Source organism: Podarcis vaucheri (genome assembly GCF_965113315.1).
Source record: "Podarcis vaucheri genome assembly, chromosome: 5".
Classification (NCBI taxonomy): domain Eukaryota; kingdom Metazoa; phylum Chordata; class Lepidosauria; order Squamata; family Lacertidae; genus Podarcis; species Podarcis vaucheri.
In genome coordinates this window covers 9,052,163-9,072,797 of record NC_138763.1, presented here as the reverse complement: position 1 = coordinate 9,072,797, position 20,635 = coordinate 9,052,163, and the positions used below count along the sequence as shown (strand labels likewise).

The 20,635-nt window shown below is 51.8% G+C and overlaps 1 protein-coding gene and 1 long non-coding RNA gene across 4 annotated transcripts in view; both read left to right on the top strand.

Moving 5' to 3' along the window:
- Positions 1–14,741, top strand: part of EPHB3 (EPH receptor B3) — an 87,162-nt gene extending 72,421 nt beyond the window's left edge. For 2 of the 3 annotated variants that reach the window (XM_082223977.1, XM_082223978.1), the window contains exons 5-16: positions 642–977; positions 3,239–3,363; positions 4,715–4,883; positions 5,002–5,107; positions 6,617–6,669; positions 7,367–7,489; positions 7,617–7,864; positions 9,247–9,462; positions 9,897–10,061; positions 10,157–10,350; positions 10,679–10,834; positions 13,393–14,741. In XM_082223977.1, coding sequence (XP_082080103.1) covers positions 642–977; positions 3,239–3,363; positions 4,715–4,883; positions 5,002–5,107; positions 6,617–6,669; positions 7,367–7,489; positions 7,617–7,864; positions 9,247–9,462; positions 9,897–10,061; positions 10,157–10,350; positions 10,679–10,834; positions 13,393–13,501 — 2,000 coding nt within the window. In that variant the 3' untranslated portion in view covers positions 13,502–14,741. The remainder of the gene's footprint in view (positions 1–641; positions 978–3,238; positions 3,364–4,714; positions 4,884–5,001; positions 5,108–6,616; positions 6,670–7,366; positions 7,490–7,616; positions 7,865–9,246; positions 9,463–9,896; positions 10,062–10,156; positions 10,351–10,678; positions 10,835–13,392) is intronic. The other variant, XM_082223976.1, reaches the window with a different exon arrangement.
- Positions 14,742–15,350: 609 nt separating this feature from the next.
- LOC309533417 lies at positions 15,351–20,406 on the top strand. The gene is made up of 2 exons (XR_014220230.1): positions 15,351–19,150; positions 19,891–20,406. It is a non-coding gene; the product is annotated as an uncharacterized lncRNA (long non-coding RNA).
- Positions 20,407–20,635: the final 229 nt, after the last annotated feature.

The following is a 20,635-nucleotide window of genomic DNA, read 5'->3' as shown; positions in this document are numbered from 1 at the left end:
CTGGTGACGCCAGACAGAAATGGCTTTTGGGGTGGGGTGGAGCCTCTACGCTAACTTTGGGATGCTGTTGTTTACTGGAAGGAAAGGTAGCTGGGAGGTTGGTGTGGTGTAAACGTACTGGCAGAACCAATCCTGTGCTTCTGCCAACGTTTATGCCCCACACCAATTTCCTTCCCCATCTCCCTCCCCGTGAGCAATAGCAACCTTCCTGCCAGGAATCTCTGCTCTACCCAGCCAGCGGTTTCTGATGTCACAGGTACTAGCCAATTGGTGCCCTCTGCAGCCAGCTTTACCCTGGCTCGGACTAAACCAAGCTTCAGACTTGCAGAACCAGTCTTCTTTTTTCCAGAGCTTGGTTCGGGAGAGAAAAGGGTACATTTGCATTGTACCCACTCAAACCGCCACGCCTAAAAGCGTTACCTCTGCTTCCTCCAATACGAGGTGGTTGTAAAGATGACTAGAGAAACTTGTATGCAAAACTCGTCAAAGACTCACATGCCTTTGTGTAAATGCCAATCATCATTTTACTTTATTTTTGGAGAGGGGGTGGCAAAAGGCTCTGGGGTGGGGAAAGCCCAGCTTTGAGGGTAAGGTTTTGGGGGTTCTTTCGGGGCCTTGAGCCTCTTTTGATCCCGCGGCAGGTGTCCCGTCGGCCCCGCGCAACGTCATATCCAACGTGAACGAAACATCCCTGGTGCTGGAGTGGAGCGAGCCCCGCGACTCCGGGGGCCGGGACGACCTGCTCTACAACGTCATCTGCAAGAAGTGCAGCGTGGAGCGCCGGCTGTGCATGCGCTGCGACGACAACGTGGAGTTTGTCCCCCGCCAACTCGGCCTGACCGAGAGGCACATTTACATCAGCAACCTCATGGCTCACACGCAGTATACCTTCGAGATCCAGGCCGTCAACGGGGTCTCAAGCAAGAGCCTCCAGAACCCCCAGTTTGCCTCTGTCAACATCACCACCAACCAGGCAGGTGAGTGCTTCATGGGAAAGGGAGGGCAGCTGCCTAGGCTCTCCCTGGCAATCTCTGCCGAGCCAGCGGTGAAGCAGGAACCTCTGGGATTGAGGCCCTTTCATGCCAAACAGGCCTTGAACTTGGAGTCCTGGAGCTGCCATGGATTCCTGTAAGTGTGTTGGGCGTCTGGTTGTGCATCTAGCCAAGGATTTAAGGTTGCTGTTGTAGAGAACGTAAATGGTGTTGGTGGTTCTTGCTTAAAGAATCGGGAAGGAGCCTTACGGTAACTATGTCCTTTATTTCTAAAATCTTGCCTGAGGTTTGTTTGTTTTTAATGAGTTTGTACGCATTTCCCCTCCTTCGATGAAATGAGCCAGTGTGATGGCCTTCCAGGCTCCCCAGACCTTGGATCCACCTTTCTAGAGCTGAAGGAGGAAGTTTGGAAGAGGGATGTTCTTTCCGACTTCTTCTTCCATCTCTATGCCCTTTTCCAGGCTCAGATCGATTCTCCTGGAGCTGGCTTTTACCCAGATCTCATGGGAGAGCAAAGTATGTGCACACACTCTTTCTCTCCTGTCTCGGGACGGGAGGAGAGTGATACGAGGAAGGGGAGCGACCAGATGAGTGGCTCCAACACTCATTCAGAAATACAAATGTGGGGCCACTGACCTCCAAAGATTGGGAGCTCCTGTTGTGGAGTCAGGATGGCCAGGGCCAGCTCATCCATGAGACAAGGTGAAGCAACTGCCGCAGGCAGCAAGATCCACGGGGATGGCAGATCCGGCATCCAAGAACACATTGCTCACTTCTGCTGCCAGACCTGCTGTCTCCTCAGCAACCCTCTCCCCAAATGCTGCCTCCGCAGCGGCCTCGCGGTGAATAGGAGGCACTGCTGGTCTCCTCCCACCCTCTGTTACCAGTGTTGATTTTCATTCCCCCCCCTTGCTCATGGCATAGATATTCACTCCCCTCTTCTTCCCTGGCAAGGGGCCGCCATTTTGTGGTTTGCCTCAGGTGCCAAAATGTCTTTAGCCGGCCCTGATAGTGGGCATCATTCCATGTTGCCCCAAAGACGGCTGTTCCAATGTGACTGGTGGGAAATTGCTGGTGGAGCTTGGCAAAGGGCTACCAACCTTTCCAGAAGGCTGCTATTGTAGGGATATGCAATAGAGGAAGCGAAAAAGGGTTTCCATTCCGGATGATGGACTGGATCTTCCATCTCAGGTCCTGCATTCCAGTGGCTTACCAGAAACGTTGGCGCCTATCATGCCTTTCACAGTGACCTGTTTGACACAGTGAATGGAACGCCAGTTGGCTCTCCAGTGGATTTGAGCCATTTTTAGTGGTCTTGCGAATGTTTCGTTCTGCCTCCACCTTTATTTGAGTCCTGGAAATCTTAGAAAATGGCAGTAGAAATCTGGCTAAGTAACACATTTGGAAAATCGTAACATTCATGCTGGAGAAAACAATTCACATAAGAAATACTGGTGATTCTCAGACTTGCAAAACACTGACATTTAAACCCACAAAACAAGCAAAACACAGGCGAAATAGACAGGCAACATTCACCCCCCCAAAAAGGCAGCGCAAACACACACAAACTAACAAGAAAATTGCAGGTGAACCCCTGGCTTCCAAAAAACCCCAACTGCCCAAAATACAGGGAAAGCACCCCAAAAGCACCAGGGTGCCCCCCCAGAAACAATACTGCATCCAAGGAAATGGCTATTCCTCAAACTTACAAAGCACCCGCAGGTTTGCCTTTCCCCCTCTTACTTGAATGTTTTGGATGGGAGCTGGAAGACCAGGCTGCTTTCTTTCCTTTGAGCACCCAAATCAGGCCCAGAAGAACCTAGAGCAGCCTTTCTCAACCTGTGGGTCCCCAGATATTGTTGAACTGCAACTCCCATCACCCCTAGCTAGCAAGGCCAGAGCTCAGGGATGATGGGAGTTGAGAACCGCTGTCCTAGAGAAAGGAAAGGAGCTGGAAGCCTGCACTGCTCTTTCCTGCCAGCCCAGCTGCTGCTGGCTTCTTAAAAAGAGAGAGAGAGAATAACAATCTTTGTGAAAAGCGTTTTGAAAATCAGGAGTAATGGGGAGCCCTGATGGTGAAATATGGGGTAGGGGCAGAGGCACCAAGGTGTCTTTGCGTGTTGCATTGAGGACCTCAGCGACTCACATGTTCATCCCTCGAGTTGTCTGTCAGGGGAGCTGAATCAGTTGTTATTTCTGCTGATAAGGAGGGAGGCTGACACATCTTCTCCCCCCCGCCTCCACAGCTCCTTCAGCAGTTCCCACAATGCATCTGCACGGCAGCACGGGAAGCAGCATGACTCTTTCCTGGGAGCCTCCGAAGCAGCCCAATGGGATCATCCTGGACTACGAGATAAAGTACTTTGAGAAGGTAAAGCTAATCCTCTGGCAGGGACGTGGCGGGCACACTTCAGCTTGACAAACACTCGGCACACTTCTTTTCCCGCTGGGAGGGGAATTAGGTAGTGTGCTGAATTCTACTGCGGTAGCCAAGCAGGTGAGCCAGCCAAACAGGAAGACCTCCGTTCAAATCTCGCCGTTTGTGCCGCCGCCCTGTCTGCAAGGTGGGGGGCTGGGGTGATGCTGGCATACTTTACAGCGGTGGTTGTGATGATTGCTGCAGAGATGGGGGAATCTTTCAGGCGTTGTGAGACTCTCCACTCTCACCAGCCCCAGCTAATATGGACGGTGGGAGTTGGGGAACATCATCATCTGGAGGGTGCTGGATTCTATTCCATATATAACAAAACACTTTAGCAATGAGAGGTGCTGTACAGAGCAACGGTTAATAACAGCAGCAACAAATAATGACGATTAGCTATGATAAGGAGGAGAGAATGCAGGTTATTTAATGGGGGGAAGTATCTTATCAATGCACAGCCTTCCCAGGCTGCCTTTCTTTAGAGAAAACCACTAGAAAGTTGTGCAAAGGAGAATTCTGGGGTGACCTTGAATGCCTTTGCTCTGTGTGTCCCTTTCTTGTAAAGGTAAAAGGTAAAGAGACCCCTGACCATTAGGTCCAGTCATGGCCGACTCTGGGGTTGCGGCGCTCATCTTGCTTTATTGGCCGAGGGAGCCGGCGTACAGCTTCCAGGTCATGTGGCAAGCATGGCTAAGCTGCTTCTGGTGAACCAGAGCAGCACACGAAAACACCATTTACCTTCCTGCCAGAGTGGTATCTATTTATCTACTTGCACTTTGAAGTGCTTTCGAACTGCTAGGTTGGCAGGAGCAGGGACCGAGCAACGGGAGCTCTCCCCGTCACGGGGATTCGAACCGCTGACCTTCTGATCGGCAAGTCCTAGGCTCTGTGGTTTAACCCACAGCACCACCCGCGTCCCTGTCCCTTCTTGTAGAGACGCCTAAAGCAGGTGTGGGGAACCTTTGGCCCTCTAGGTGTTAGGAACATAAGAAGAACTTGTTGGATCAGGCCAATGACCCATTTAGTCCAGCATCCTGTTCTCACAGTGGCCAACCAGATGCCTGTGGGAAACAAGCAAGCAGGATTTGAGCACAAGAGCAACTCTACCTTCCTGCGGTTTCCAACAACTGGTCTTCATAAGCATTACTGCCTCCAACCGTGGAAGCAGAAGACAGCCATCAGGGCTAGTGGCCTTTGACTGCTGTTCCTCCATGAATTAGTCTACTTCTCTTTTAAAACCATCCAAGTCGGGGAAGGGCTGGATGTGACCCTGCGATGCCCCTTTTCTCTTTCCCTGCAGCAGGAGCAGAGCGACGGCATCGCCAACACCGTCACCAGCCAGAAGAACAACGTGCGCTTGGAAGGGCTGAAGTCCAACTCTGCCTACATGGTGCAGGTCCGGGCTCGCACGGTGGCTGGCTATGGGATGTACAGCCTTCCCATGGAGTTTCGGACACCAGTGGAGGATGGTATGAGCTCTGCACCTTCCCCTCCCTTCCCCACAGGCTTCTGCCGTCCAAGCATCTCCCTCCCTTCTCCACTCCCACCTCCCAACACTCTTCCTCCCTCTTCTTCCTCTCCTAACAGGCTCCAGTAGCAAGAGCTTCCAGGAACTGCCTCTTATCGTGGGCTCGGCTACCGCAGGCCTCGTCTTCGTGATCGCGGTCGTGGTGATAGCCATTGTCTGCTTCAGGTACTGGCGGGAACGAGGGAGAGACTGAGCTCCAGGGAGGGGCGTGACTATTCATTCTGTCAAGGATTGGATCTGCCTATATTAGCGATAGACAATTTGTGGTGTTGTCCAGATGTTTTGGACTACGGCTCCCATCCCTCCAGATGTTGCTAGACTCTCAACTCCCAGCATGGCCAATGGTCAGGGGTGGTAATCCACAGAGTCCGGAGGGCACCACGTTGGCTATCCCCGGCTTGCATGAGCAAGCAAAAGTCTTGCGGCACCTCCAAGACTGATTGATTATGACTTAAGTCAGGGACGGGGAGACTTTGCCTTTCTAGAAGTTGTTGGACTCCCAATTCTCATCATCCCTGAGCCAGTGCTGGAAATTAGCCAGTCGCAAGGCGCATTTTGCGACTGGTGTGAGTCCCATTGCAACCGCATGGAGATCTCTGAATACCAGGTTGGCAACTGGGGAAAGCAAAACGTCACTTAGAGAAGGATTTGAAGTATTTTTCTCAAAGCTTGCATTTGCTTTATTCTGGATTGTTTTATTTGATGCTTTGATGTATTGTAAACCGCTTTGAGATTTGTTCTTTAAAATATAAAGTGGTATAGAAATGAAACCAACAACAAGAATGATCTCATCGGGGGTGGGGGGAGGTGCCTAGACATTGCATTGTGGCGACCTCAACTGTGGCTTAAGGTGCCATTTGGTGATCAGCTTATATATATACAGTGGAACCTCTACTTACGGACATCGTCCATTCTGAGGTCCACCCACTGGTCGAAACGGGACGCTAGAAGAGGCGTCTTGTGCACGTGCACGTTTGGTGGTAGTGCGCTTCTGCGCATGCGCAGACGGCAGCAGCCACTTCTGCACACGCGCAGATGGCAGAAGCCGCATGCGCGAATCGTGGCAAACCCAGTGTTTACTTCTGGGTTTGCTGCAAATGCAACTTGGAACGTCCACGAGACGAGGCGTATGTAAGTCGAGGTTCTACTGTATATGAGTTTCTCACTCATGCTGGTTAGGGTCGATAGTCGTTGCAGTCTGACCACTACTAGAAGGACCGCAGGTTCCCCCATCTCACCAACTTTTGTGGGCTTGATTCCACTTCATCAGATGCATGGTGTGCAATTCTCAGTTGTCCATGTCTGTATAGATATCTGTATCTCCATGGAGGCGAAAGGAATTATAAGCCACGAGGTCAGAGGGAACCGGAATGCAGAAAGTGCAGTCTGTGGCCCTTCAATCAGAGATGCAATGAATGCAGCTTAAGCACAGAAGCCCTTTATAGCACCCTGCCTTCATGGTATCCCCAGGGCTGACTGAATACTCTCCAGCTATTATCTGTGCATGGATGATAATATCTGCATAGATAACAGACCAAGAGGATGGGTGGAGTAGATTTCGGCTCTCTGTGTGCAATGGTGTTCAGTGTTCCAGTGCTCAGGTTTTGGTGGAAAGATGACCAGGAGGCGGGTAATGTTGCAGCCTGTTTGATGGTTTCCTTTCTCTTTGGGCAGGAAGCAACAAAACAACACCGACTCAGAGTATACGGAGAAGCTGCAGCAATACAGTGAGTATCAAGCCAGGGGTGGCATGAGGAGCACCTGAGACACACAGGCATGTGAACGTTGTTTTTGTGGGTTCTGCTTTCTCAAGCCTGCATTTATTTCCCAGAGATGCCTGCATGCTGCCTGTGTGTGCTCAGCAGCCCCAAAGGAGGCAGTCACCCTTGTTGTAGCTGCTGCCAAAGGCTGCATGTAAACCTCTTTGTCCTCTTTCTCCCATGGAAAGGTGGTACATAGCGGTGAGGATCATGTATCTTCACAACTGTGCTCCCTTATGGCAATTCCTGGCGGCCTTCTTCCAACCCCAAGAACCTTTGCATTCCGTTTTGACAAAAGAGATTACAAGTTTCTAGCCCTCATTGTAATAAGGAAAAACTGTCCATAGTATTCAGAGCTGGATTTTCCTTTACGGGTGTCAGTGAATTGAAGGCATGTAAAAACCGCCTTTTTAGTTTAAAAAGAAAAATAATTGCATAATTTGCCACCAGATCCACGTTGTGCAAAAAGAATCCCGCATTGCAGGGGGTTGGACTAGATGACCCTCGCGGTCCCTTCCAACTCCACAATTCTATAATTATATGATTCTAATCTCAGGGATAATCAAGAAGAACCTAGGCGAGTCAAACTTAAATGAGCCCCAGATATGTCTGTCTATTGTGATAAAAGCATGTGTCCTTATCCATCGCCTCTCTGTCCTTGCAGTCACTCCAGGGATGAAGGTTTATATCGACCCTTTCACTTACGAGGACCCCAACGAAGCCGTCCGGGAGTTTGCCAAGGAAATCGACATTTCATGCGTGAAAATCGAGGAGGTGATTGGAGCAGGCAAGTCACCTGATGGCAGCCCAGCTCCTGCCTTCCACCGAGGGAAGAGGAGGGGGCGGGGTCCGGCTGTGCTCTCAGTGGGTGTGGCCACTCACTTCCGTCATGTGACCGTCTTGCCCTCCCGCAGGTGAATTCGGAGAAGTCTGCCGGGGTCGCCTCAAGCTTCCAGGCAGGAGGGAGATCTTTGTGGCCATCAAAACACTGAAAGTGGGCTACACGGACCGGCAGAGGCGAGACTTCCTGAGCGAGGCCAGCATCATGGGGCAGTTTGACCACCCCAACATCATTCACCTGGAGGGGGTGGTCACCAAGAGCCGACCCGTCATGATCGTCACGGAGTTCATGGAGAACTGCGCCCTCGACTCCTTCCTGCGGGTGAGCAGGACTCCCTGGTCTTGCCAAGAGCTTCCTGGGCTCTTTTCAAGCAGATAACAACAACAACAACAATTTATTTATACCCCTTCTCCAGCCACTCTGGGCGGCTTTCAACAAAATATTAAAATACAGTAATGCATCAAACATTAAAAGCTTCCCTAAACAGGGCTGCCTTCAGATGTCTTCTTAAAGTTTGGTAGTTGTTTATCTCTTTGACATCTGAAGGGTGTCACTACCGTTCCACAGGGCGGGTGCCACTACCGAGAAGGCCCTCTGCCTGGTTCCCTGTAACTTGGCTTCTCGCAGTGTGGGAACTGCCAGCAGCATACTCCATTATCTTCTTTATCCATTCTTCTTTGGTTGGAGCTTCTTCTTCCTTCCATTTCTGCACATATAGAATCCAAGCTGCTGTTGGTACATACATAGACAACTTTAACATTTTTTGGGGGGTGGGGAGGAGGGGATTTCAACCCCTATCATCCCTAACAGAAATGCTTCGAGCTCTATAAATATACTCATCCTTGTGGTCTCTTCCAATTCTATGATCTGAGCCATATTCAACCCATCAAATGTGGATGGGTTGCTCCAGTCTTTGGCAGGGGTTGCTTGTCATCTTACATATGGCACGAGCCGTGTGTGCCTGTGTGTGTGTACACGCACACACCATGGCGAGTGTGCTGGGCCCGGGGGTAACCCGTGAAACGCGGTCCAGGACTGGACCAGAATCCAAAGGTTCTGCTAGGAGTCAGTCCGACAGGGCCAAGGCAGGACACGAGGCAGGAAACCAGACAAGGACAGGTACAGGATCTAGCACACAGCAATGTTGCTCCCGCAACTTGGGGCGGAGTCTGACAGCCTTTTATCTTTGTCGGGGTAGCAGCCAGTCCTGATCCCCCAGCGACTCACCTCCCTGTTTTGCCTGAAGGCGAGCACTCCTCCTGCGAGTACTCAGGTCTCTCCTTCTCTCAGACCTTAGTCTCTGCCACTTGGGGGACGTTGGTGGGTTACTAGACCCAGGGTCCACCTCAGCCTCCCCTGACCAAACCAGTAGTGGAGCAGCTGTAAGTGATGGCCCAGCTGAAGGCAACGAGGTCATCCCCACATCTGGAGCCAGGGAAGGCTCAGGCCCCTGACTCGGCCCAGCTGGTGCTTGTTGCAGGGGAACCTGTGCAGACTGGGACTCTTCAGGATCAGGCCCCAGACTTGGTTCAGGTGATGCCTGAGGCAAAGGATCCAGTGCAGACTGAGTCTCCTCTGGTTCTGAGTCCGAGCCCGAGTCCCAGGCCATCACAGCAAGGATAGGCAGGGAAGCAGCACACGGAGAGCTGATCTTTTCAAACCTGAGCAATTCTTTCTGACCCCTCTTCTTGTTCCACCAACAGCTGAATGACGGGCAGTTCACGGTGATCCAGCTGGTTGGCATGCTTCGCGGCATCGCCGCTGGCATGAAGTACCTGTCCGAGATGAACTACGTGCACCGGGACCTGGCGGCCCGCAACATCTTGGTCAACAGCAACCTGGTGTGCAAAGTGTCCGACTTCGGGCTCTCGCGCTTCTTGGAGGATGACCCCGCGGACCCCACCTACACCAGCTCGCTGGTATGTGACACCCTCGCCGCCATGCCCTGTCCCTCCCCTCTCAGAGGCCTGGCAGAGAAGCCTTGTATAAGTACTGGTCTCTCCGCACAGAGATATCTAGGGCCACTTGCACGCTACAAGGAAACCCTGCGGGGAAAGAAGAGTTACCCCGATGAGGCCAGAACTAGAATTAAGAAGAGCACGAAAAACTATGCTGAGGGAAGAACTAGTGGGAGGTCCACATCTTTGGGAAGAGACCATATCCTAGTGGTTGGCTTCCAGGTTCAATCCCAATGGTGTCTCCAGGTAGAGACCCTTTGTCTGAAAACTTGGGAGAGCCTGATGCATTACAGTTTAAAAATAAATAAATTGGAATGCAACTCTTATTAGCCCAGCATAATCAGGCTGGCCCCATCTCCCTCCTGGAGGGGTTGGCGCTAATTAACGGGGTCAAGTGTCTCTTCCCACAGGGCGGCAAGATCCCGATCCGGTGGACGGCCCCGGAAGCCATCGCCTACCGCAAGTTCACGTCTGCCAGCGACGTGTGGAGCTACGGGATCGTCATGTGGGAGGTGATGTCCTACGGCGAAAGACCTTACTGGGATATGTCCAACCAGGATGTAAGTACGGCCTCCTCCTGTGTAGGAGAACGAGAGGTGCAGGAGCAAAAGCGCCCCTCCGTGACCCCTTGCCTGTTTCTCACGGGTCTCCTTAGGTGATCAACGCTGTGGAGCAAGACTACCGCCTTCCACCGCCCATGGACTGCCCCACGGCGCTGCACCAGCTCATGCTGGACTGCTGGGTGCGCGACCGCAACCTCCGGCCCAAGTTCTCGCAGATCGTGAACACGCTCGACAAGCTGATCCGCAACGCGGCCAGCCTGAAGGTCATCGCCAGCGTGCAATCTGGGTCAGTGCCGTTCGCCCCCTCACCCTCTCCAAGCACAGGCAACCTGCTGTGTCTGGACTAACTGTGCCAAGTTTCTAGCTCTCATGGAGGAAAGATAAATAAGCAAACCTCGGATATATCTATCTATGGCCTTGGGGGCTGGAGTCGGGCAGCAACCGGGGCTGGAGCGACGAGCAAAGAGGGTGGACAGGGAAGCGCACAGCCGCCTTTAGCCTCCTCACGCGCCACAGGACTGCCAGGACTGCCCCCCTGCGGCTCAGCCCCACATGCAGCCCGCTCTCCCCCTCCTGGGCCTTGCCTGACCTCTGGGCTCTCTCATCCTTCGCAGCGTTTCCCAGCCCCTCCTGGACCGCACCGTTCCGGATTACACCACCTTCACCACTGTGGGCGACTGGCTCGACGCCATCAAAATGGGGCGGTACAAGGAGAACTTCGTCAACGCCGGATTCGCCTCCTTCGACCTGGTCGCCCAAATGACAGCCGAGTAAGTACGAAGGGGTGGGGCGGCGGGGCAAAGCACGCAGCGGCCCCAGGAGACCGGGCCGTTTCTGGTTAAGCCAGACTACGTTGCAGGGGAAGGCCGAGACTGGCATGTTATGTCACCTGGGTACGATCTCAGGGGCCAGGTGATGACTGGAGCATCCTCACCAGGGATGCTACAAGCCACAGGGGAACAGAGATGGGCTTATAGTTCCCTGGTCCACTTGTGGTGGGCAACCTAACGCCTGCTTTTGGCTAGGATGCATTCAGAGTGTGCTGGACATGGCATACAGTTGAGACTTTTTGATGCTTTTAAGCAAGAGAGTGCCTACCCAGGGCCTCCCAGCTCCTTGATTCTGTGACCTCTCAAAATCATGCCCATTTTAATATGTCTGTTTATTACGCATTGCTCTTCCAATCCTATGGAATGGGGGAGACAGTGTGGGGCACCGAAGCCTTGCGCTGTGAAAATCTGGCTTCCGCCATCCCCTTTTGACATTAGACTCCTGGAATTGTCCAATTTATTTTGTACCCTGTGTTTGCAGCTTTTAAGCGTCAGTAACTGCCTGGCCATAGGGACGCGGGTGGCGCTGTGGGTTAAACCACAGAGCCTAGGACTTGCCGATCAGAAGGTCGGCGGTTCTAATCCCTGCAACAGGGTGAGCTCCCGTTGTTCAGTTCCTGCTCCTGCCAACCTAGCAGTTCAAAAGCACATCAAAGTGCAAGTAGATAAATAGGTACCGCTCGGGCGGGAAGGTAAACAGCGTTTCCATGTGCTGCTCTGGTTCGCCAGAAGTAGCTTAGTCATGCTGGCCACATGACCCAGAAGCTGTATGCCGGCTCCCTCGGCCAATAAAGCGAGATGAGCGCCGCAACCCCAGAGTCGGCCACGGCTGGACCTAATGGTCAGGGGTCCTTTTACCTTTAACTGCCTGGCCACTGTCAGACACTGGACTATGGCCACATTCACACCATACATTTAAAGCACCGTGAGACCCCTTTAAACAGCCAGGGTTTCCCCTAAAAGAATTCCAGGAGTTTTTAAAGGGAAACTGTTAGAAAAACCCCGTTCACCTCCCAGAACCACAATTCCCATAGTGGTTTAACAGGCAATCCTTCTGCACAGGGAACTCTGGGAATTGTAACCCTGTGAGAGGAACAGGGGCCTCCTAGCAACCCTCAATGACCTTAACAAACTACAGTTCCCAGGATTCTTTCGGGGAAGCCACAACTGCTTTAAATGTGAGCGTTGCCCCAGGTGGAGCTTTTGCCTAACCCTACATTTCCCTTCAACATTTTGGGGTTTTGATCCTCCACACCTGATCTCCATCATGCTGTCTTCTGTGTCCAGAGAGCTCCTCTTCATTCCTTGCATTTGGACTGTGGAATGAAATTCTCACCAGCCTACCGGGCCGGGGTGGGTGGGGAGATGACAGTCTTTTGTGGGCGATTCATCGTCTGGAGTCACAACTCGCCATCTCCTGGTGCCAGACACTAGTCGAAAGATCCTTGCTGCTGCCAAATGTGGCGAGCCGGCACTTGAGTATTTGCTGAGACCTTCATGGGACATGCATTCCATCAAGTCAATCCTCTTGTACTGACTTCAGCACTGCCAAAAGAAAGCAAAGAAAGACTTTGAATTGCCCCTTTGTTAGGCCAGGGACTCAGAATCCTCCTTCCCCCCCCCCCGTGCCTTCGCTTGAGAACAGTGGTGCTCTGGATTTAAATGTCTTATTGCAGGGGTGGGGGTGGGTTCTGCAGAGGGCCGTGTATATTGAGTCACTCTCTCCGGAATGTGCCAAGCTAGTCCCGCTGCATCGAGGGCCCTCCTTTCTGTTCTGCTAGGTGGAGGCCTCTGAACGCCTGCCCCAGAGGCCTTCTCCGATGGCACCGCTGCTTGAGAATGGTCCTGTCCAGGGGAGGGAGGGGTCTTCCGTGTGTGGACTGTTCACAGAACCTTCCCACCCAGCAATAAATAAATCAAAAATCCCCAGCTGCTTAAACACGGACTCTGCATTCTTAAGGTCCAGGGACACTAACCCAAGTGTCAAGTGGAGAGGAAGAAGGTCATCTGAAGGAGGCAGGCAGGACTGTGGCTGAAAAAGTCAATTCATTAAATGGAAGTCAGTTCACACCACTAAAAACAGAGTCGTGTCCATCCAACACAGTGCTAAGTTAGTGGTTCCATCAGGACAAAGATTTACGATTGCACAGTGGAACTTCTGCCTTTAAAATTGCATTGCGTTTGAGAACTCTGATCGCCTTGTGTGTTAGTGATTCTGACCACCGTGTTTTAATATAGGTCATTCTTATTACCCCCCACGTTGCATCTTTTTGGGGGGCACCTAGTGAGTTCATGGCCAGGGAGAGATCTGACCGCAACTCATGCCTCTGAGCAAAAACACACTGCTCTCCACCAGCCCTCCCATTGATGCATCTGGTGGCAGGGAGTTCCATGGGTCAGCTGCACTTACTCCCTTTCCTGCGCTTACTGACACCCCCCAAAAGCTGAGTTCCCCTTTCTGTGCGTTGATAACGCCTTTGCTTCCTGTGTCTTTCCAGGGACTTGCTCAGGATAGGAGTGACGCTAGCAGGACACCAGAAGAAGATTCTGAGCAGCATACAGGACATGAGGTTACAAATGAACCAGACGTTGCCAGTTCAGGTTTGACGGCTGAGGACTCTGGCTTGGAATGGACCCAACGGGGGAACCTCCCTGGGATTCTAGTTTGTGGTGCTGCCCAGCTTCCTGAGTGTGGGGCGGGGAGAGGGGTCGTTCTCTCTCCACCCCACAACCCTCCACCCCCATATTTTTGCGTGGAGCCTATTGGCTTGTCAACAGACCTCTGGCGGGACGGACTAGGGTGGTCCTAGCTAGATTAACGGCACGCGGGGGGAGAGGCCTGAAGGAAACCCTGCCTTTGTCTTCTTTCCCCCCCTTTCCCCCTTTTTTTATTTCGCTGTTGCGTGCTCGCAATGGCGTGCCAGCAACGCGGAGTCTTCATATTGAAGGCGCATTATGGATGGGGCGGGGATGGAGGTACCAGCTCTCCCCTCTCACTGAGGCTCTCCCCCACTGCCCTCCAATGGTGCCATCGTTGTCCTTTGGGCATCTCAGCCCTCGCTGCGGAAGATTCCTCCAACTCCACGCTGCCCAAGAGGAAAAGGAATCCCCAGCCAACAAGCAAATGGAAAAAGCACCTGCCAGAGCCGCTCTCCTCCCCAGGAAAGGGGCATCCAGCCGGGCGTTTTCCCCGCACGCCCAGAGACGATTGCGCCAGGGCCAGCTCCGCTCCCCGGGGCTGGCAGGGGGCGTCTGCAGGGAGAGATGGCGGCCGGTCCATTTGGGACCCTGAACGCTGGAACTACAAAGCCGGTGGCGGCACCGGCGAGTTTTCTACTCAAAGGAGTTGGGCGACCCGGCTCCGCGTCTTGCAATCGCAGCCTTGGGTGTTTCCAGAGACCCGTCAGCGCGAGTTTGCACAGAGATCACACGGACAGGCGGACGTTGAAGGCAGCAGGATTCGAGAGAAAAGGGAGGCTGAGCGGAGGAGCCTTGCAATCTCAGACCCCCCCCCCCACTCCACACACCCCACCACGACTTCCTCCCCACCTCATGTTTTATGCAGGAAGGAGCAGGCCCTGTCAGCCGCACGCCCATCTCTGCGGATCCTTTTCTTGACACACGCTATGATCGCTGCCAAAAAGACTGGAACACTTCCCTCTATTTCCCACCCACCCACCGCCCCCCTGTTTTGTTTTGCTTTCTTCCGAAAGCCTCTGCAGCCCTGAGCCGAGGGGGCAGGAGGCTCCCTGGCGGAGGTGGCAAGCTTGCATGTGTACGAGTGCGTGTACTGGCCGTCTGGACCGTGCAAGAAGGCATGGGCCGAATAAAGGCAATAACAATTTTACTTGAGTTTCCTTCGATCGATTGATCCCTCCCTCACTCCCCTCTCCCTTTCTCCGCTGCACAGAACCCACAACACACACAAAATGCCAGGCACCTGCCCTTCCTACCTTCCTCTATTACAGAGTTTTTCTTCCTCCCTTTGCCTCTAAAAGGAAGCGGGCAACGCTTTCCTTCCAGCCGCAGGCTACAAGCAATGAGACATTGGGAGGACCTTGCGAGTGGGGTGGCAGAGGCAACTGCAGAATGCGGCCCCACCTCCTCCCGCCCTGCTGGTATCACAGAGTTGCTTTGTCCGTGTGTGTCCAGCTAACCACTGTCTCCCTTACCCACAATGCCTCTCTTCTTCCTACGCAGCTTTGCCCAGCCACAGTGGTCTCTGGTTTTGGACCTGGAGGTAGCGAGAACAGAGGGCAGGCGGGGGAAAGGGGCAACCCTCATCTGCTCGGGACTATAAGGAGTAAACACAGAGGAGGGCGGTCTGGGTAGGAATGGGAACAGTTGTGGCTGCAAGGCGAGGCCCAAATCTCTCTTGTCACTGCCCTATTCTCCTTTTTTCAGCCCTTGTACAAGGACAACCTTCGGTAGACACTGAAAGCTAGAAACAGACCTGAACTCGTTGGATTGGCCCCCCGTGTGTTTTTGGAATCCCACAATTGGCCCCACCAGTGGCCAGGGATGATGGGAGTTCATAGCACAGCATCCTCATGAGCGCTCATAGCAAGTGTGTCCACTCCCCCTCTCTTGCCAAAATGTTTCTTCGCTGCTTCATTTCCTGGCTGTTTGCTGCAAAACCTTAAGATACAGAAAGGACCTTGAGCGCAATGGTTGACAGCACAGCTTAGCTAGCAGAATCTAATATCCCGCCTCCATCAGAGGCCTCCAGTGCAGCAACATCCTTCTTGGCTTGGGGGGGGGGGAACTGATGGGAGGGTCCCTTTGCAATTCCCCCCTATGGCTTCCTGTGGAGAAGGGGGCCTGACAGTTGAGGAGCAAGGGAGGTTCCCCTTGGAAGCCTTCAGCCCATGCTCCCGATTCCCATACCCCTATGAGCTGGAGGAGGCCATCCCATAGATGCCTTGTCAGGTAAATGCGCACTTACGCCCATACGCAGAGGCACACACTTCACTCTTGGAGTTTCTGAACATTCTCCCACCAAAATGTAGCCTTGAGAGGAGACCAGTGGCAGGTGGCTTGCCAATGGCTTTTCCTTCTTCTCCCGTTACTTCATTGCAGGGCATTGGACCAGATGCACTGGCGGAGGAAGAGGAGTGGGGGGGGGAGTGCACCACCCTGGCAGCCCAATTACCAGGGTGCCATCGTGGCTGCCCCCACCGCCCACGCTGGGTGCCCCGCCCCCCCAGGACGTGCACCACACACCTGTGGGTGGTGTGCCACGCCCCCGCCTGCTCTCCGCCTCCCTGTGCTGGAGTGTGAAGCTCCACCACTGACCAGATGTCCCCCAGAATCCCTTCCAACTACATGATTCTATGAAGAGAGCGACTCCTTTCGGTTTGCTCAGCTAATCCTGTAGGAAGCAGAGATTCACCAGAGCTCGCCCAAAGTGTGCTTCCAGAGCTTGTTTGTTTTGCAAAGGTGATGAGTCTAATTCCTTTCCCCCCACTCCACTCTCTCTCCAAAGCTATAACCCAGTGATGGCCAAACTTGGCCCTCTAGCTGTTTTGGGACTACAACTCCCATCATCCCTAGCTAACAGGACCAGTGTTCAAGGATGATGGGGATTGTAGTCCCAAAACAGCTAAAGGGCCATGTTTGGCCATCACTGCACCATTTTGCTTTGGACAAGGCAGGTTAATTCCCACTCTCTTTTCCTTGGGAAACGGGCACGATTGCAAATTTATAGCAGGGAAATTTGCTCTGCCTCCCCCTTCCCCCCCCCCAACAAGTAACTCGGAACAAGGATGGAGCCTTAACGTTTGTCTCCAAGTAACTCAGAGCAGGCGATATAACCTTTTTCGTCAGGCCTGCTGGAAAGAGAGCAGGCTCATCAGTCGCCCAGAGCTGTTCTCTGAGTGGCTATTCTCTTTCCTGGAAAAGGCAGCCAGTGTGACTAGGTAGCTCACTACTTGAGCGTGTCAGTGAGAGAGGGCTGAAGTTTACAGCTAGAGCACATCCAGAACAATCCACAGTCTCTGCAGCAGGGATGGTCATTTCAGTTTCACAGGCTTAAGTGCAGATCTCCACAATTCTTCATTGGTTTGCATTCTCTTAAAAACGAAAATCCTCATGAGAATTCATCAGCAGGATTTCAGTGCAAATTTCTCCCAATTTTCCCCCCTATGCAATGTTGCCTTAACAGGCACATTTTTGCCAACCATCTTTCCCTAATATGTATTTTTGTCTGCTGTATCCACCAAGATGCATTTTTACCGCACACATTACCTAGGGTTGCCCCCCCCCCAAAAAAAACCCACCCAGAAGTTATTGAGCTATTTTTTAAGGAAAATCACCCAAAACAGCACTGCCAACATGGCTTGCCATACATCCAGATTTTCCTGGATATTTTAGTGATTTTCAGCCAGAAACTGCTTCCGACTGCAGTTTTCAGGCTGTATCCAGGAAATTCCGGACATATGGCAACCCTAACATTACCCTAATAATCTGCATTTAGTTCACATTACTTGGCTGTGTTTTGGTTCATTCTGATCAACCTGCCTGAAGCTACCCATTAGGCAGAAACAGACGGTCCTGTAGGGGCTGCTGGACTTTCCACTCAACCCCTCCCCACCCATTTTTTTCACCCTGTGGGGAAGGAAGGCAACCTCCACTTTAAAGCTGTCCATGACCCCACCAAAATCAGAAGGCAGAAGTTTCAGGTTTGCATTTCCCCGCCCTTCGTATGCAAATACCCTTTGCTGTGCTCTGATATAAGGATGCAGAGTCCTGCAGGGATAGCAGAAGCACTTAGGTGATTAGGAGGAAGATTCATGGGGTCCAGCTACAGATCATCAAAGTGCCATCTCCTGGTCTCTGAAAGGCTTCCTGCTGGCTTCTGAGCCTTCATCAGCAGACGATGCCCATTTGCAAACACTTTTCTGCAGCCAGGAGGACTAGTGGCCCTTTTGAAAAATGAAAGCCGAGCACCACGAGTGTGCATACTTGCCGACCTAACCATGCTTCAGTGGAGCTTGAGTATGCTTTGTGTGGTTTCCAGATGCAGCCCTGTTTTTAATTTTCCACTAATTAGCCAATTAAGCCTGCTCATAATCTTGTCTCCTCGCTGGAGTCTCTAGGATTCCTTCCATCACCACACAGTTTTCCGGGACCCAGCCCAGCTTTGAAACAATATCTCCCCCCCCACCCTTTACAACCTCCTTTCTGGGTACGGCCTCCCTGAAGAACAGGCTTTCCCAAACGGATCTCCAGCTGTTTTTGGACTCTCATCGCTGACCACTGGTCCTGCTAGCTAGGGATGATGGGAGATGTAGTCCAAAAACAGCTGGAGACTTAAGTTTGGGAAACTCGCCGGAAGAAGGATGGTTAAGTGGCTTGAAGATAGCTTGAGGAACATCATGACCCATCCTAAGGGAGCTCAGGGCTACTTAGAAACAGGTCTTCCTTGCCCACAATTTCTTCCACTTTGGGCCTGGTTCCTCAATTCCTTAAATCCAACATGGAGGCAAAACTTCCCTGAGGTTTGTTTAGGAAAAGCTTGTCTTGGTTTTCTCCTGCAATATCTTTGCCACCTTGCCAACGTGGACTCCTTTGTCCCCACCTCAGGCCCAGCCTCTTACTTTGCTAGGGACAGAAGGAAGCAGGCCCCTATTAGTTTGAGACACACACCCCAACTAAATGCTGAGCAACCATATATTGCAACCAACCTACTAGACCCGCGATAAGGCAAAAAGATGGAAGGCAAGAGTTATCAAATTCCTGGCAACTATATATAGTAGGTAGGCCCTGTTCAGCTTGGTGAGTCATAAGGCCTAGAGAAGGAAGCACTTTGCTGTTGCTAGGCAACCGCAAGACATCAGCCTCCGCCTTCAAGGGTCAGTGTAGAGAATGCCGACCTGGTCTATCATGCTTCTTCATGCCTCTGTGTGGGAACAGCCTGTCCAAATTACTGTACATTATGTCTTACATGCAGGAAGTTAGTCCTATGTACATAGTTCAGAAATGTGTGATCGGTTCTCAGAGCTTATCTGAGAAGCGGTTGCTCCCTTTTGGCACACGCACATAGGACTTTTCGTGTGTAAATTCAGCCATATTCAGAAGGGTCACGGGTGGCAAGCACGACAAGGAGAAGTGTGGACAAGCCAGTGGCAACTGCCCGGCAAGTCCTGCCATTGCCTAGGTCTGTGACATGGTTTCCCCATCAGTCCCTCCATCTTGCAAAATGGCCCACTGGACAAAGACCTGCTGCCACAACAACGAGTCCCCCTTCAAGGAAAGGTTCAAGAATCACAAAGATGTTCTCTACCCTATTCTTAACAGTATGGTTTGCTATATAGGGCAGGGACCTTAAAATGAAACTAAGACCTCCACATACAGCCAGGATGGAGAAACCTGTGGTTCTCCAATTGGTGTTGGACTACAACTCCCATCATCCCTTACCATGTGCTGTGCAGGATGGGCTGATCGGAGTTGGAGTCCAACAACATCTGGAGGTCTACACGCTTGGCATGCAGACATACATAGTTACCAAGAAGAGTGAAACTCGCACACAACTTGCGTACCTGTTTTTCATTGTATGGTTTAGTGAACATGTTTTCTTTATTAAAGATACCTTCTTTCTCTTGCTCTCAGAGAGGGAGAGGGAGCTATAGACCAGACTCTTATTTTCTGCCATTGCACAAACATTGTAATTTGTAATCGTGTTGAATTCAACAGCCTGGATTTCTGTTTGTTTCGTTTTGCATTTGTTGTTGTTTAGTTTCTAATCCTCAAGGCTGTGGAGGTGGACTTGCTAGCAGAAGGTTTGTGCCATGCAAAAACCTCAGAAGTTGGGCAAGGGCTTCTACTCATCAATTTTTTTTAGTGCAGGGCCTTGTCTATGAATGATTAGGAGAAGCATTATCTGTGCTTTAGAATAAAAGCAAATGTGTGCATCAGGTCACAGAAGGGTGCAGGAATGTGGGTTACCTGGTGTAGAATATGAACTTTCTAAACAACTAATGATTTCCTCTTCCCAGAATATGGGACCCTGTCTTCTGCTTGCATGAAAAAGGTGGAGCCCATCTAAAGTTCTTGAAATGGTCATGTAGCTGTGCCTTCACTCTCTATTCCATAAAGTGTGCCGATTTTAGCTTATAATGCTGGTTTCTTGTGTGTTAAGATGATGTATGGGGAATGCAACCTGAACCTTTGGCTTGAACTCTGTCACAACAAACAGATTCGTGTGCGCCAGCAATTCCACCATTCCACCTCAGGGATCAACACTTCCTGAGCCAGCCCTCCACCCCCGTTTCTGAGGTCAGGAATTTGCAAACTTGACTACCTGAAGCAGACAACTTTCAGCTCTACCTGAGATAGAAGAGGCAGGTGTGTGATACACATTTTACCCCTTCCGTTCTCCCTCATGCCTGCCCATCTTGCAACAACCCATCGACAGCATCTTCCATTAATACAGAAGCTTGCATGCGTCATGTTCCTTCGTGTGTCCCTCGAACAAACCACAGCTCAGGCATAATAATAACCCCCTAGTCCTTGTGCTTGCAAAGGAAAGTTTGAGAAAGGGCAGAGAAGAAGAGAGTGTGATGGGGAAACACTGAAGCCCCCTGAGAACGTGGCTTTGTCTCAATGCAGGAAGGTGTGGGCTTCGCTTGGGCAGTTCTCCATGGGTATTCTGGTTGCATAAACCAAATATAACTTGCAGGCCCCAGAGTGGGAGTTCAGCAAGCTCTAGGCCAGGGATGGGGAACTCGTAGTCCTTAAAAT